The sequence below is a fragment of the Numida meleagris genome, chromosome 4, assembly GCF_002078875.1.
Source record: "Numida meleagris isolate 19003 breed g44 Domestic line chromosome 4, NumMel1.0, whole genome shotgun sequence".
NCBI lineage: Eukaryota > Metazoa > Chordata > Aves > Galliformes > Numididae > Numida > Numida meleagris.
Window position 1 is genome coordinate 24,605,144 of NC_034412.1, and position 17,528 is coordinate 24,622,671.

At 44.6% G+C, this 17,528-nt stretch overlaps 1 protein-coding gene across 1 annotated transcript; it reads right to left on the reverse strand.

Moving 5' to 3' along the window:
- SFRP2 (secreted frizzled related protein 2) lies at window positions 810–4,564 on the reverse strand. Its single transcript, XM_021396821.1, has 3 exons — window positions 3,928–4,564; window positions 3,258–3,338; window positions 810–1,872 (listed from the first exon to the last, which is right to left on the reverse strand). Exons 1-3 carry the CDS (start codon window positions 4,418–4,420, stop codon window positions 1,568–1,570), a joined length of 879 nt encoding a protein of 292 aa, XP_021252496.1. The 5' UTR covers window positions 4,421–4,564; the 3' UTR covers window positions 810–1,567.

Genomic DNA, 17,528 nt, shown 5'->3' on the forward strand with positions numbered 1-17,528 from the left:
TCCTCTTAATGAGGGTAAAAGGAACTTTATATGCATGGCAGCAGTAGGAAGTAAGATTATTTTTCACAGAACCACATGGAATGGTTCGGTTGGAAGGGACGTAAAGGACCATCTGGTTCTAGCTTCTTGCCATGGGTACCTTTCACTAGAAGATGCTCAAAGGCCCATCCAGGATAAGTATAATAAAACTCTAGCAGGTAATGCTCTTCCATAGAAAATATTTGTTAAAAAAATGCTGAAAGACATTGCTCTAGTTACACTTTTAGGATAGTGCTAATGGTTTATTTTCTATGTGGGAATAATGAACATGCGCACAAAACATACCTTGTTCTACCCTTTAAATGATTCTGAATTGTTAATTACAAATGAGGTTTTTGTCTACTCTTGGACTCCTTAATGTGACTCTTTCAAGTGTCAGAAATGCATAAATGGGTATGATTGTTAAGCAAGTGATTTCATTGCTATTCCACATCAGCAAAGAGCAGAGTCTTCTGAGAAGATGGGATGAAATCGCAGGCAGTCAAAGAAACCACAGAAAACTCTTCATCTTGAAGAGCTCAACAGAAATGTATTAAAATGAGGTAACTTTACCCCAGCTTTCATGTTACATGGCTTGGTCTCTGGGGAAATGAGGTACTGCATGGTTTTCTTAATTGCAGCCAGCATTAGATGTTTCACCGTTCTTCTCTGTTGGTGACTGCTGGTCATTTGGGGTGGAATGTTGCTTTGCCACGACAAAGCTCCGTTGGACACCTTTCTCCCAAAAGAGATTTAAGTGAATTTTTCCCAAAACAAATTAAGACAATGGGTAAACTATGATGTAAAGTTTATATACAAGAATATAACATTTATCTGGAGTATTTACAAGGTTAATTAAAGCAATATTTTACAACTCTTTCAGGTTAACCACTGGGTATATTACAGTTAGGCTACAATGATTTAAATTTGCAAAATAATAAGAAAAGTTGCATTCCAATGAACCAGTTCCAAAACCTGTTCTTTTTTTTTTTTTTTTTTCCCCTAAGAAAAGGTCTCAGACTTGTGGAAAATAAAATGTGAGAGTGGTTAATATACTCTTATTGGTGCCTATGTATCACATGCAAGAGTTGTAACATGACCTTTATAATTTTAATATAGATGGCAAGCCATTTCACCTCAGTGAAAGAGTCATACCCCCCATGACAGGCCAGTCGCACACATGCCTGTCTTTCTCCATCTCCTACTTTTGCACAACAAACATGCATGTTTACAGAGAAGCAGCAATATAAATGAACCAGCATTACCAAAACGAAGAGGGAAAAATCTCAGATAAAAGTCACATTTGCAACCATTAAAAAAAAAACTGCTAAGTGAGATAGTTTAATACTTCCCAAAAATAGTCTTTTTTTTTTTTTTATTACATTTAACCTATGTACAGAAATGGAGGGCTCTCTGTCCTCTTGGAGATTGGTTGCTGTGTCTCCTGCCCAAGGCATCTCAAGCTCAGAGGGGCTGCAGCAAGAAGGTGCGGGAGGCCTGGAGAGCTCGGGACAGAGGAGACTGCTGGAAGCCAAAACAGCCAAAGCCATTAACACTGCAGTTTGCGGATGCTGCGGGAGAACCGTTTAAAAGCCCGCTGCCCTTTCTGCCATCGCTTCAGTGAGGTGATCACCAGTTCCCCAGCTTGCTTTTGCCCCATCACCAAGTAGGGGACATTGATGTCATTCATCTCGTCGCAGGTACACTGGAGACCACCTTTAAGCCAGAGCACGATCTTCCTCAGATCCCTTTCCGTCAGCCCATTCAGCTTGTAGATGGTCTTGCTCTTTGTTTCAGGGGTGATCTTGGTATCCCCATTGATGTAGGCAATCTCCTTCACTTTTATCTTCAAGGCTAATAGAGCGAGGAGAGGGGGGAGTGGGATGAGAGAAAGAGGGAAAGAGATTAAGAGGTTTTTTCCCATTAGTGAACATAAAGGAGACCTGGGGAGGGAGGTGCTCTATTGCTAATTAAACTGTCAGGACTGACAGAAGAGGCAGCAGGTGGCTCCATTTCTAAAGCCACAAAGGGCATGCAAGTCATTTCAGTTTGAATCAACCTTAGGGCTGAGGGTTTTGGGGTTTCTTTTCTCCTCTTCCCCCTCCCCCTCTTTTTCCTTCCTTCCTTCATTAGTATTTTCTTCAGCTTTTCTCCTGTTTGCAAACAGACAGAGGGCAGCTTCACTACATTAAGCAGCTCTGTGGTTTTTGCTGGGACCTAGACCTGGGTCTTCCTGAAACCTTAGAATATGAAGGGGTGGTGGGGAGGCGAGTACCTAAACCTAATCTGAAACCTGATCTCTGCTGCAGCTGAAAAGTTCTAAAGTTAATTTATTAGGCTGGAGAGGATTTTAGGCAAACCTGCAAGGAAATGATATTTCATATGCATTGTTGTTTTTTGTGAAAGAATAGATCCCATAGAGGGCAAATTGGTCCAACAGCTGCATTCGATTTGGTGAAATAACTAGGAGGGGTACTCTTTAAGAATCTGTGGGGCATGCTTAGCTTTAGGAGGATTTATCTGAGTGCAATTTGCCAAGCCAAAGCTATTGGTTGTTTTAGAAATTATGTCCTGCAATCAGAGCTCCACATTTGTTTTTTTTTTGTTTGAATTCTTTTAGGTATTTCTAGTACAAATCTGTCGACAGGTATAAACACTGACCTATTATAAAAGGATTCCCCTCCTCATTCTCCTTTTCTCTTGAAATGCTAATGTGCGGATAATGTGCTGCTCAGTTGTCCGCTCTCGTCCTCTTCTAACCCCAGATTTTCACAGTAAGTTTATATCCCCAATTGTCTGTGTATTACCTTCTCTGTCAAATGATGTATAAAGCTTCATTCTTAATCTGCAGAGAAAGTCTTTCTTTCTTGCTATACACGAGATTGGTCATGCAACTCTTTCTCATACGTCTAAGTGAAGCTTTGCTGTACTTCTCCCCAGGTAATACTCTAGATGAAAGATTCCTTTTTTTCATTTTATTTTCTATTCGGCTCGCCTGCAACGTCCACATAAAAGAGTACTACTTCGAAACAGCACATAGAAAAGGACTATAAAGGGCCACTTTTTACTGGGAGATGCAATTTTGTGTTTCATGACCAGAACAGTCAGACGCAACAGGATGGACAGGTCCATCTGCAGATGAGACAAAGCCCTACTTTTATTCAGGCACGTCTCTCTGATTCCACCGGGAGTTTTACCTGCTCCTCAAGTTTTAATAGAGGGGCTCTGCTGCCACTTACCAAAGTCATTTTTGCAGAGGTTTTCCACGATGTCATTATCGTCCTCATTTTTATTCTTACAGGCATCGCAGACCTTGGGTGCTGGAAATACAAGGGACAGTCCTTGTCAGACTCAAGGAAAAAGGAACAGCAGGTGGCGTTTGGAACCTTTCAGGGAAACACGGTTTTTCCATTCCTCGATGGATGGACAGACTAACTGCCTGCCTTCTCCCACCCAGTGCTGCCTTTCCACTTGGCTGCATCTCACTTTGTTCACAAGCCGCTGGAGGGGGGCACACAGGGCGCTTTTAGGGTCACACAAAACCAAACTTTTTTCTTTTTTTTTTTTTTCCCCCTAACGCAAAAAGAGCTAAAGCGGGCGGGGGGAGCTCCCCAACCCCACGCTTCAGCAACGATTGCTACAGGAGGAGGATGCCCCCATTACTCACACAGGGAACAGTGTGGCTCCAGTCGGGGGTCGCAGATCTTCTCCACAGAGAGGGGACTGTTGCCAGCCTCACCCTCTGGCACACCTCAGGGACTGGGGGCAGCTCTGCAGAGCCGAGCCCAGAGCACTTTATTTCAGGGCTGTGGGGAAAAGGCAGCAGTCCCCGGGGCTGGGGTGTCATGGAGTGAATCTCCTTGAGCCTGACCGAGCAGTGGACCCGGCGTCGGGGCAGCCGCTTCTTACCTTCCCTGGTGACCGGGAGAATGTGGTCGCTGCTGGCCAGTGGGATGCAGAGGTCATTGTCCTTGGGGAAGCGGCTGCAGTCCAGCATGTCTGGCCAGGGGAAGCCAAAGGCGGACATCACCGGAGCGCAGCTCTCCTTCACCTCCTCGCAGAGCGAGTGGCAGGGCTGGATGATCTCGTCCAGGTCGTCGATGCAGACGGGGGCAAAGAGGGAGCAGAGGAACTTCCTGGTGTCGGGGTGACACTGTTTCTGCACCAGCGGGATCCAGGTGGAGGCCTGCTCCAGCACCTCCTGCACCGTCTCGTGCCCCAGCAGGTTGGGTAGCCGCATGCTCTGGTACTCGATGCCACGGCACAACAGCATCGGGGCAGGGATGGGCTTGCAGTTGGAGCGCTTGTAGGAGAAGTCGGGCTCCCCGAAGGGAAAGAGCCCAGCAGCCGAGCCCAGGCACTGGGAGGCCAGCAGGAGCAGGGCGCAGAGGCGGTGCGGCATGGCGGGGTGGTGGACTGAGAGGGGTGCTGAGCGGGCCCCAGCCCGAGCTGCTCTGCTGTCTGGCCGACGGGGACGGACGGCTGCTCTGAGCGAGGTATGGGGGCAAATGGGAGTTTTCTGGATGTTTTGTATGCAAATGGCAGGGGGAGCGGGGGGCTGGGAGGAGCCTGGTGACAGCCATCCGGAAAGGATTGGTCACTACTTTCTTGCTCTGCTTCAGATCAGGGGGATTGTTTTTTGGCAGGAAATACTTAAAGGAAATGTTATCGTGTGTGCGTGGTGAGGGGGGGGGGGGAAGATCCCCGCAAACAAAAGCCCTAGGAGCCCCTCATCCGGGCAGGGGCTGCAGGGCCACTTTGGGGTTGCGGCTGCTTCAAGATGAGCTCTGAAGCTCCCCGAGCCTCTGCAGAGCTGCAGGGCGCTCGTCTCTCCCCATCCTCCCGTGCCCACGTTTGGTTGGTTCACCGCCAGTGGCGAAGTGATGTCGCCAGATCACTTCCCCAAGCCTGGGGCCAGACCACCTGGGCATGGGACCAGGAAGTGTAAGCCAGCTTGTTGTGGGAGGGTGCAGGGTGCCCCATTTGCAGTACCCAGGGCTGCGAAGGGCAAGGGGCTCCCTACTCCCGATGGAGGCACCTTCCTGCCCATAGGGCTGTCCCACAGCAGCTGTGCTTGAGGGTCTGAGGATGGACCCCTGCAGAGAAGCTTCAAACCTGCACCAAACCCTCCTGCCCAGCCCACCCCTGCGCGGTGCTGAAGACAGAGCTAGGCAAACCCTGGACCTAAAGCTGCTGGACTGACAGCCCTGTCCACATCAGAGATTCTTCCTCAGCTCTGAGCGTCCAAGGGTTTTTGACATCCCGTTGCCTGGCATGTTCTCCTGGGGCTAAAAGTGTGGGGCTGGCCCCATGCCATGCAGGCACATCCCTTTCCCTTCACTTCTGTCTTCACCTAGAAGCTCCCTCAAAGAATTATGTTTGTGCTGATTTGCCACAAAGGGAGAAGCAGCAGACTAAGCACTGGGATCCCAGCACAGCTCTAGTGCAGCTTGGATATTTCTGGGATTTTTAGTAATATTATTTATGGGATTATTATTGAAGAGAGTAGGCCTGTGTAGTATCATTCTGTGGTAAACCACATTCATTAATCAGCTACTGAATATATCTTCTTATAGAGATGTTTTATGGGAAGACAGCCCTTCCCATAAAACCCTTACAACTTCTGTAAAGTGCACAGTCCCTGTACCTCCAGTTTGGGTCACTGTCTGTGACATAAGAAAGGGAGGGGACCATCCACCAGGAAGGCAAGAGACAACCATGCTGAGTGGTTACAGTGCTGCCCTGGACTGGCGGCTAGCACCCACTGAAGCTAGTGCCAATCATTTCAGGGAAGGTTTGGAGGACCTTCCCAATAGGATGTGCTCACAGGTACGACTTCCCTGTAGACCAGCCTCTCAAATACTGAAAGCAAATACCATGGATGTCTAACACCCCTTGTGGAAGTGCTTGAAAGCAGTCCATTTCCTACAGCTCCTCATATTCTTACCATCTATCTGCGTTCAATTAATTCCTTTAAACAACAGATCTGTAGCTCTTGGCCTCAGTTAGCTTCCATGGCACTGAGCCCCACGGATGACTTATGGTGTCCATTTTAAGCCTGTTTTGCCAAGTCCTGAGGATTGTCAGAGGCTGTTGCTGTTGCTGCTTGCAGATGTCACCTCCCAGTGCTGGTCCCACCAGCCTTGGTCCCCAAACTCCTCTTCGGGAAAGAGGATCTACCAGTGCATTTGCTCTTACTCTGAGTGAACAATGGGGATCTTTACAAAAATGACTTTTTTGTAATTTTTAATCTCTCTCCTTTTTTTATTGCCCATCTTTTTTTTTTTTTTGCCTTTGTCAGCCCTTCAGGTGGAGATCAGCATGGTCAGACAACTTGCCAGCTGCCTAAGTTCCTTGTACGCTACTCTCCACAGACCCAGCTAGCTATGCAGAGAGCAAGCAAGCACCCGAGATCTGAAGAGACCATTTAGACTACAGATAATAATCACTTTCTGCAGCAGAGGATGAGACATTTCTGACAGAAATCTGCTCCATTTTTTCCACCATGTTTTCTTGCTTGTTTGTTTCCTGTTTGTGGGAAGTGAAGGGGAATAACACACTTTTTTTCCTGGATTAAGCTTTGTTTTGAGATAAGGCTTTATGAGATTTCTGTATTTCCATTTCTAATCAACCTTGGCAAACTCATTTACTATAAATTTGAAATGACCTGAGATCATGTAAACACAACCAGCCCAAGCCTGCCAGACCTGAGCAATCACTATTGCCCTCACTTTGCTCTCTTGCAGGGAAGGCGCTGGAGTAGGAGGCTGAGCTCTGTGCTTGTCCATGCAGCTGGGATACAGCTCTCTGGGCCTGCAAACCCAAATGCCATTTGCGGGCCCAAAACGACACAGGAGGCTGAAGTGAGCCCTGGTGAGATGGCTGCTGTCTCCTCAGATCTGACAGGATAGGGCCCTATGTATGCCTTCCTTTGCAGGAGGAAAGCAGGACTGATGGAGGCTGTGTGCAATGAGTGGATAGCCTGGGGTCCCCGCCCTCAATTACAAACTGTAAAGAAATAGTCTGATGGATGGTAGTGAAAATGAATTAACAAGCTGCGGGGAAAATGAACTGACTCCTTGGTGCTTGAGAGGGATCTCTGCTGTCTAAGGAGTGTGTGTAGTCTGTGTCATTGGTATTAAAGCCGTGGTGACACTTTATCTGTCTCAAGCCTCGGTGTGAGCTCGAATCTTCTAAACCTCTTTCTGGCCTGTCCTGAGCTGAGAAGTGGTCAGGGCGACATGCACTGTTGTTTGCTGGTGTAGTGAAAAATGGACAAGACTTGCTTCAACGCAGGCAGCATTAAATGCAATGTTTGTCAGTCTCTACTTTGCATATTTTTCTAAATCTGCTTCCCTGACACTTACTTAGAGATCATAGAATCATAGAATCATAGAATTAGCTAGGCTGGAAAAGACCTACAAGATCATCCAGTCCAACCATCCACCTACCGACAATAACCCCACTAAACCATGTCTCTCAACACTATATCTAAATGTTTCTTGAACACCTCCAGGGACAGTGACTCAACCATCTCCCTGGGCAGCCCATTCCAGCGCCTGATCACTCTTTCAGAAAAGTAGTATTTCCTAATGTCCAGGTGAGATCCCTCACCTGTCTATATAGTGCATATGCGGGCCGCTCTGTGGCCCCCCATGACCTGCTGACACGCTTTGCTGGTGTGATGAGTTTAAAGTAAAAGTCTTTTCCTTAGGCTGAGCCCTGCTCCTTTACTACTGACACGTAGGCAGTATCACGCTTTTTGGCTGCAGAATCATGGGATAAGCTGTGGCTGCAGGGGACCATGAACTGCTGCAACTCACAGCTCGGATAGGCAGACCAAGCAGGTTAGAGAGATTCTGGCCTTGGGGAATTTGTAAGCAGAAACTTGGGGCTTGCGCAATTACTCTTTGGTTAGTAATATTGTAGAGGAGTGGAAAAACAGTGGGTTTTTAGCTCACTCTCGTCAACCCATGAAATAACAGTGGAGAGGACAAAGCTGGCTTTCTCCCCATGGTGGAAAAAAAATCTGATTAAAATGTTTGCTTGCCTTTGAAAACGATCTGTAGTGTCAGAGTATCTGAAGATTATTATTAGTTGAATCTCACTGTTGCGTTTGCTGTGGAGGGGCGGGAAATAGTATTGCACAGGTTTTGACATGGGGCAGCTCAGCAGCAGATCACTCCTGACTGTTTCAATGGTTGATAAGGTGGAATTCAACATTGTCCAGATCTGGGACTGGGCAGTGGTCTTGTTTTCTCTTACCATGACATTTCAAAGCTCTGTTGTCAAAAACTGCAAGTGCTGTAAATTTGTTTTCTTCTCCCTCCCTGTTCTGAAAGGAAACCTAAAGAAATCACCTAGCCTTTCTTTCCTTCATTTACAGTGCTCAGTGAGGAGGCAGCTGCCAGCTGCAAGCGGCTCGCCTGTAGGATGCCGAGCATATGCCGAGATGTGCAAGTTGCTGTGTGCGTTAGGGAAATGATTATCTGGGAATATGAAAGAAGAACCTCGTGGTGGCGCTTGTGCATGCTGTGTAGTTATTTCTTTGCCCAGTGACACCAGGTATCGATGTTCAGCATGTTTCTGCCTGCTGTTCCTGGGCTATTCTGTTCTCCAGAAGCATTGTGTTGGGGACTGGAACTCCAGCCTGTGTGTAATTTGTGTTTGATGTCGTGAAGGGTACAGATCAGACTGGGGCTGATTACTCTCAAACTGAAAACAAACCCAAGTCACAGCAAGTTTTCTAGGTTTTTTATCTGTATTTTAGTGCAATAGTTCCCTTGCATTTAGTATCTTAAAATCCTCAGACAAGTTTTCCAGTTTTGAATGTTTTCCATAGTAACATTATTGAATATTATTCCAAGCCTCTGTATTTTTAATGTTGCATTCTACTTTCCTCATCTCATGTTAAATGGTAAATGAAGGTACTTGGACACTGTGCTATACACACACATATATGTATATAAATTCAGATCTATACATGTGCTAGTGCTTTAGCGAGTTATGATCCTTCAAATTTATCTTACATGCATCTATATCTGGCTACAGTTTTTGTCATGGTGAGCACTTTTTGCTCATGCAGAATGTCTGGTTGTGATCACTGCTCCCTTTATTATCTATCTCATCAAAGTGCTGGATGACAATTAGAGATAGCACAGACCATGGCCTACATGACTCCAATTGCACGGTACCTGGTGTTCCTAGTGTATTTTATTTAAAAAGCTATAATGTAATATAACTTTTCTTTCCTCTTCACAGTATTTTCTGCCTCTTGCCCCTCTCCCCGTCCCCCCCCATCCTCTTGCAGTCTGGTAGTAAGAAGCACCTTCAGCAGAGAGCAGGGCCCCACTGCTGGAGCTCTACAAAGACAGTGCTTGTGGCAAGGGATCTGTGCTCCAGATAGGGCATTCATGCTGCAGGATGGAAGAAGGGAAAGCAGCTTCTTCTCTATGGGAATGGAAGCATGGGGCAAGAATGCTACCTTTATTGTTGGCAGTAAGACTTTAGTACTTGCTGCCAGCCATGAGGGGTCTAGCTCAAAATTTTGCTCTCTGAATCAGGACTTGGACAGGCTTCGGCCACCTGTGTCCTAGGTAGGTCTCTGTAGTGTTCCCCTGATCAGTGGCTTGCCACTGCTAGGAGAGCACCCATGGGTGCTAGTGTGTGGGTATCTTAGTACCAGCCCCATGTTTGAGCTCAGCAGGGTGTCTCAGACAGCAGGTGGCTTTTGCTGATCCCTGCTGGGTGACTTTGTCTGCCCTGTGGACACATGGTGAGCTCCGGTGTGGATGTGAGCGCTGGGAATCTTGTGCTGCAGACTTGTAGGAAAGAAACTGCTGCTTGGCCTCTGCGATGCTTAACAGAGAAAACCGCTATAAATGAGTGAGGGAGTGAGGCAGATACAGAAACCCATCTTCAGAACCAATTCCTACTGTCAGGGAAATGGTCAGCTTTGCAGCTGAATAATCTAATGGCCTCAAGGATTAGATGTGTTAGTTGTTGAGAGAAATAGCTTCTGAAGAACAACTTGTAATAAAACATTCTTAATAGAGTAAAATCGAGAGAAGCTGTTGCCTAAAGCTATGCTGTTTAAAAAATATTATTAAACCCGATTTAAAATAAAGCAGTGAGACTATCAGATCAATTTGATGCCATAATCAAATCAACAAATGAGTCTGTGTTGGATTGTAGTTAAATTACAAAGTGATTTAAATCACCCAGCCAGTAGGCACATACAGCAGTAATTAAAATGTATTTGCAGACTATAAAATTTGTATTTCCATATATTTATTTTTATAAAATTCCACATGTTTGAGGCCCGTTCTGTAGAACCTGACGCAGAACCAGTTTGAGTGAAATAGCTCATGATGGTGTTGCATGAGTACTGTTCAGGAAGTTTGGAAATTATTGAAAAAAACAGCAACGGTCACTTAGCGAGTAGTCATCAACAAGGAATATATTCAAACTTTTGGTCATCATCTCCAATTTCTTCTTTCTTGTACTATTTGCCTCCTTGCACAGTAGAAATTCAGTTTTACCTTTCTGAACTTCATACAGAAAAGTGAACTTGAACAAGCTTGTAGAGAAACCCATCTGACATGCATTTTGAACACACTCTTCTTCCCCATCTGTACTTTTTCTTTCTTGATACATGCAGATGCATGCAGGTAACTTAGGAAGAAGGGGTGAAGGATCCTCACTCATTTTCAAGTGCTGGGTTGCTCAGTATGTTTCCTTTGATTTGTGTGTTTCCCAACTGTTTCTCATGAACAAATATGATACACAAGTGTTGAGTTTTTCTCTTACCTCATTATCTTAATTCCTTCTTAAGAAATTGCAGTGTACTAGAGCAGCAGCTTTGCTGAACAGCAATCTTGTTTGCTAGATTTATTGCAGACTTTTATTCAGATATTTGTGTTTCTATGTGATATAAAAGTGCTACGGGCTGCAACTTGACTGTAAATTAAACCTAGCCAAGAGATCTGACCTTGGCATCTGAGTTGGTGCTTGGTTTTCTGGTCTGGTTGAAACTATGCTTGTTTTGAGGAAAGCTGTGTCTTGCAATCCATGTTCCCAACCAATATGTAGCTGGTTTGATTGGTTACCTCTAGGGAAAACTCAGATTCATGTTTGGGGTGGAAAAGGTGAGAGCGTAATTCTGTGGTTTATTTGTTTAAGATTTCCTCCCTGTAAGGCTTCAGAGCAAACAAAAGTTTGCATAGTTGCTGTAAGTCAAGCTGCAGCAGAGAGTGTATTAGATTCAGGTTAGAATTAATATTTACGCCTGTGAGAAAAGAGTGAGACTGCATTGTTTAGTGAAATTCTATAACATGGAAAATACAGGTACCTTGGTTTACATGCTTGTATCCTTAGCTACTTAAGAGTTGCACATTTGGAACTTGAAAATGTCTGAGTTGGAAAAAGATGAACAAAGCTGAAACAAATCTCTACTGATCTGGTTCAGCACAAGCTGTACTGAAAACAAACCTTCAAATTTCAAATTAAAACCTTAAGAGTGGTAATAGTAGATCAGAGAAGAGTTTCTCTTTAACATGGATTTCTGTCACCTGTGTCTTTTTTTTTTCCTTTCTTTCCTCAAGTGCAGCATGTCTCTGTGGGCCTTTAGATTTCAGCTGGTGCTGCATTGCGCAGGCACCCAGGGTGTGCAGCTAACAAAAGCATCTCGTCCTGGTCTTGGGTCATCGGCTGGGTCGAGCTGGGGCGTTTTATGTTGCCATGCATGCAAACAGCTATTGATCCTTCCTGTTGAGCACCCCAAAGTGACAAAAGTTGCTGTGCTGGCTATGCTGGCTCCAAATCCAAGGAGAGTCATCCTTGGGGCAGCCGCTTTCCCTGCCATGGGGAGAGGCAGTGACAGCGTCACACAGGGCTCCACTCCGTGCACAGCTCCCGGGAGCCATTAGCAGTGCTCCAAGCGCACATCCCATTCCAATTATTCCCAGCACCGGGGTCAGCGACCTCGCCCTGCCGTTACATCATCCCATTGCCCATCTTAATAGGGACGTTTCTCTTCTGCCTCCTTCGAAAAGGGCCCACTGACAGTTCCCAGGAAACCTTTGTCCCCTCCTCGGCAGCTCTCACCCGCTGGGGGCCTCAGCCCTGGGATTCCTCCCTCTGCTTTGTGTCACCAGCCACGGGTGTTTTACAGCACCATTAACCCGGGCCCCCAGCACAGGCAGGAAGGTTCAAGGCAGTCTGCCTTCCCCCCCTTAACCACTCCCCCCCCCCCCCCTTTTTTTTTTTTTTTTGCCTTTTACTTTAGAAATATCATCATCCTATCTTGGCTACTAAAAACTGATGTGCTCCGACACAAATGGAAAAAGTGAGGAAGGAAATCTTAGGGTGAGGTGTGGTATTGGGTGATGTTAGCCTTGGCTCGTGTGCTGCGCAGAGCACTCTTCAGCCCTGAAGATTATCTCATTGCGGTTTGCCTGAGGTGTAATTAGCCCACAAAGTGATCTGAGAGGCTCCAGGAATGTGCGAGATGTGCATATCTGTGATTGCTGTTCCCACGTTTAGGCTGCCCAGATTTAGGGATTGAACTGTTCTTCTCCATGAAGAGCAGGGAAGAGCCTAATTCAAATAGAAAGTTGCTTTTGTTCTTTAGCCATATGCTTTGTATGGAGAACATTTGGCCGGTATTTGGTTGCAAGTTCCCCAGGATGGCTTTTGCACTAGGTCTGTCTCTCCCAGTGCATTTGTGCGGGTTATTTTAATATCCTTACTCGTGCTCTGAGCAGGACTGGCAAAACCAAAAGGAATCCATTTAGCTCTTCAGACTGCAAAGCCAAAATAATCAGGCTTTAAAAAGTAATCTCATTGGACATACTCATCTGTGCTTTGAACTGTTTTGACAACAGATTTCCCCCCTCTTGCTGTCTCCCAGTGTTCCAGACACAACTGAGCTCGCTTCTTGCTAGAAACCAGAGCGAGTCTGCAGTACATATTTCATTAGGGAGAAGGCAGAGACTAGGTAAAAGGCTAGCAGAAATAAATATGCATTATGGTGTTCAAAGCATTCTTTTTCTCCCTTGAAGTATTTCTTAGACCAATTATGTGAGAAATTCATTATATGTGGGGATTTTGTAATAGCAAAGAGAATTAGCTGTTTGCAGACCTGCTTCCCTCTGTAAATGGGAACGTGCCATATGACAGTGGGCCAGATTTTACTGTTCTAGGCATCAGTGATATAGCTGTTTATTCTCCAAGCCTGGAAGAGATCCAGCAGGATTTAGTTTTATGAGGTTTAATGTAAAGGTGTTGTATTTCATGAGATGAAATCATAACACAGTGGGTTTGCAAGAATTCTGAAAGATTATTTTTTCAGAGTGTTGGCAAGCACGATTCTCCTGTGAATTACATGTCTAAAAGAGAAATATAGATCTTCTTTCACTGGGTTGAAATGATAACTAATCCTTAATCCTTCCTAGATGGCCTGTGTCATTAATGCTGGCCGTGCACGCAAATGTGTGCAGGTAACAGCTTTAATTCTGTAATGCTATGCAATGCATGGCTGTGTCTGTAGCCATAGGAACTATCCACATATTTGAAACACCTGCTGTTATTTTTGGGATGTGTCTCTGAATTCAGTTTTTTTGCTAGACCACTTGATTTTGTGAAGAAGGGAGAAAAGCATCTGGCATCTCTGACCTTTTTATTGTTGTAGAGGGCCTAATAATATCATTTATTGCATCTACAGTGTGTCCATGAGTACTTTTATTGAGCATGATCAGAAGATTTTCCTTGGACTGTTTGATTGTGGAGAATGACTACTGAGCAGTTACTTGAGGTTTCCCTCCTTATATTTCCTCATATATTAAGCAGATGAGATCTCACTGATTTAGTGGTGGCAAATCCCAGCTACTTTTCTCTGCTATATAGCAGTCTCCCTGTTTAATTTGCTTTGTTCTGGGAAAGCAGAAGGGTGGCTCGAGGAAAAGGCTCAAGGCTGGGAAAAACCTGGATTCCATTTTCAACTTTGTTTAATTTGATGCGATTTTTAACAAATCATTGCATCTTTCTGCATATGTTTTGTTTTCCATTAAAGGGGCTTAAGAAAATCTGCTTGCCGCAGAGGGACATTGTTAGCCTCAGTTCACTAATACCCACCCTAAGGCCCTTTGAATCTCCTGCAGTACTGAGCTCTGGAACTTACCTTATTATTTAGCCCAGCAGGGGGGGGATATTCAGCCTTGTTATCACCCTAAGCAAAGCTCTGTTTGGGCTGGACGAATGTTCACAGATGAAACAAAATTCCTCACTTGTGCCCTTTTAGGACAATGTATCTTCAGCCTCTGAGGAAAGCTTGTATCTTGCTGCTTACAGATTGCTAAGTGTACTTGGAGATTTGCATATGAAGTACGTATTTCATAAGGAGTGGGCAAATGCTGACAACAGGTTTGATTTAGGAACTATTTTAGGAACATTTATAACATAACACACTCTTGAACTTGAGTCACCCACTTGTAGCATCATGTTGACATCACCGATGGTCAGAAGTGGCAGTGTATCAGTTACTTTGCCCTTTTGTTTGTACATGGAGGTGACAGAAATATGTAGCGGTATTACTTTTTGATTTGGATTTTCATAAACCCTTTTGCAGGGGGGGACCTTACACACTGGTCCTCATGTGGTAGCTGGGAGCTTAAACTCAAATTGTCTTCCAGTCAGGCATCCGTTAATCAAGCACAGCTTTTGAAGAGGTAAGTCTGATATCTGACTGGCTGAGGTAAGTCTGATTGTGACTTACTCTATATTAATTTCAGCACAGTATGTTCTTAATGTTCTTGTGTCCTTTGCAAGTTGCTAGTCCCACTGATGGAGTGCCCCCCCCACCCTGAAAAAAAAAAAAAAAAAGAGTGTTACTGGCTACATATAGATAAGGAATTTTCTCTGCTATGTTTTTTTCTCTCACATTATGGTGAAGAACCATCACATAAAAGCACTTAGGCTAGTACAGGGTAACTAATTTTTAGCTCTGAATCCCACATCAGGAAGAAGCAGATGAGGGTATCAGATGCCTGGAAGGAGCCTGACATGTGCAGGCCATGGTCTCCATGGGAAACTTGAGCTGGCCTTTTATCTGCTGAATGAACAACAAAGCCTTCTGCAGGGCTTATGCCCTGCTTCAAGAGATTTCTGATGATAATATAAAACCTGATGCAGGTCATGGAGTTAGGTCACATCACTGAGGGGTGATGATCTGATAGTCCTGGGCTTTACATGACACTACTTGGTCAGGAGTTTTGGACCAAGTGGTCTCCAATGGTCCCTCCACACCTCAGCCATTCTGGGATTCTGTGCATTTCTGAAGCCTTGAGGAGTATGGCTGTGTGGGGCAGTTCAAGCCAGAAGTACCTTAGGAGAAACTGGTTCTCAGAAGTCTAGAGTCACCATTCTTGAGCATTTTAACTGCCTGGTTATTGAGGCTTTGCAACACCACAAATACACAGATTCATATTCTGGGAGTACGTAAAATATAGCATGGAACATCCCCGATACGAATAAAACAATCAAACAAAGAAAGCCTGCCTGTCTCATAACAACAACATGATGAAACATGAAATGTTCTTTTCCTTGAAACTCCAATTTTCTATGATTTATTTTGCCAGTCTGTAATCAGAAATAGCTGCTCCATCAGAGTAGGGAATGTAAATAGAGCTGAGGTCAGAGTTTGACACAAAAGTGATGTATGGGCTGGAGTCAAGGAGGAATTCTGAGCTCTCAGAATAGAAAACATGCTGTAAATATTATATTCAAGGTGAGAGGAGTTGCAAATACTTCAAATTAAGGGTTCTAGGGGAAAGTGAAAAGATGATTTCTGAGGGTAGACAATATTGAAGCCATCATTTATCCCTAGGCATCTAGAATAGCATGCTGAAGTGGTCTCTGATTAGGTTTTTCAATTTTCCCTGGTCTGTATACAAGAACAAAATCAGTAATGAAAAGAAATTCAAATGAAAAGTGTTATTCTTTTACCAGTGGTCCCGAGAGGAGGATTTGACTCTGAAAATGCTGGGAGGATACAATAGTTTTCAGAGATTGGATTCCTTTCACAAAAAAAAAATACTTTTAAAGTATGGAAAAACACTGCATTTTCATCTGCACTGGGGATGAAATATATAGGGTTTCAGAGGAGATGAAGCCTCCTGACTGTGCTGAATCCCATCCTTCGCCTAACAAATCTTCAGGCCATTTGTTCATAGTGCACACTCCTGCCAAATCCCCCAGCTCCTGGGGGTAATGGCACTCTTTGGACACAGCCTGCCATTGGTTAAGCGCTTTGCTGCGAGGAGCCCTTTTTTATTGCACTGAATTGCTCAAGCTTTGCTGGAAATCCAGGGTTTTGTCTGTGTGCATATGCGTGGATATACTTGTAATAATTCTGCATTTAACTGTTCCCCTGTGTGTGTACGTGAATGTATCTGTGCATGTATACGCTCTCTGTGTATATACATACTCTGATTGTGTGCATGCACTGACAGAGGACAGATTGAATGCAGAAGTTGCTTTCCTTGCCATTTTATGCAGCCAAAGAAAAAGCATGTTCCTCTGGGTTGTAGTGCATCTTTACAGTTTTTTCTCTTTAATTTAGGGAGGCAAATATATATGTATATGTTAGTGCAAGCATGCATAGACATCTATTCATAACCAGTGTATCTGACTTTCCTATCAAGCAGCCTGTGTCCCCTGCAGCAATCAGTAATGCCAGGCACTGCAAGTGTACGCTGAGGCAGGAAGGTGTGCTGGTATAGAAGGAAGTGCTACAGCTTGTGTGAAATAGAGAGAAGATAGCTGTGTTACTGTTTACAAATTTTCTTTCATTATTTCCCCTTTTCTTTTTCCTGAGATTTGTATGCTTGTCCTTGCAATGAAAATCAGGAGGTTAAATAAGTGGCATGTGTTTTTCTTATGTAATTCATCAGTGTTTCCATTGAAAGAACATCCCAAACTTTTGGAATCTGTCTGTTGAGTTACTATACACCTGGGTTTCACTCTCCTATTGCCATAACAGTTCTCCCTGCATGAGCAATTTGTGTTGGAGTGATTGATGAGATCTCAGCTTACCATCCTCTTTCAGCCCAGGAAGAACGCAGCGCTGGGATAATTGGCCCATCATTTCATGGCAGCACGTAGGATGTCCAACAGATAAAACACACTTTGCACCTGATTATAATCCCTTGCAGAAGTTCTTCTGCACTGACTGGAAGCTAGTTTTACATGGGTACATCTGTGAAATCCAAATCAGGCTCCTTTATTTTAGTTGACGCCTAAGAAAGGGAGAAGTTGCTATAAACAATCATAACTCCTGAAGTTTGGAAGTACTGTCTTTGATAGTTTCTGTGGAATAAGGCAGGAGGAGCCTTGGATGACTTAGTACTGAGCAGGAGCCTTTTCCCCTAAGACTTAATGCGGAAATATTATTGACTGTGGTTTCATGAGGCAAGTTGGAGCACGTGCACTCAATATTTAATACCTATAGAAAT

What these genes read in the sequence shown, in the direction of transcription:
- SFRP2 (XM_021396821.1), bottom strand. Translation starts at nt 4,420, where the DNA reads ATGCCGCACCGCCTCTGCGCCCTGCTCCTGCTGGCCTCCCAGTGCCTG. An exon ending in TCTCCCGGTCACCAGGGAAG is followed by an intron (nt 3,339 to 3,927) that starts GTAAGAAGCGGC and finishes TTGTATTTCCAG; the next exon opens with CACCCAAGGTCTGCGATGCC. An exon ending in CCTCTGCAAAAATGACTTTG is followed by an intron (nt 1,873 to 3,257) that starts GTAAGTGGCAGC and finishes TCGCTCTATTAG; the next exon opens with CCTTGAAGATAAAAGTGAAG.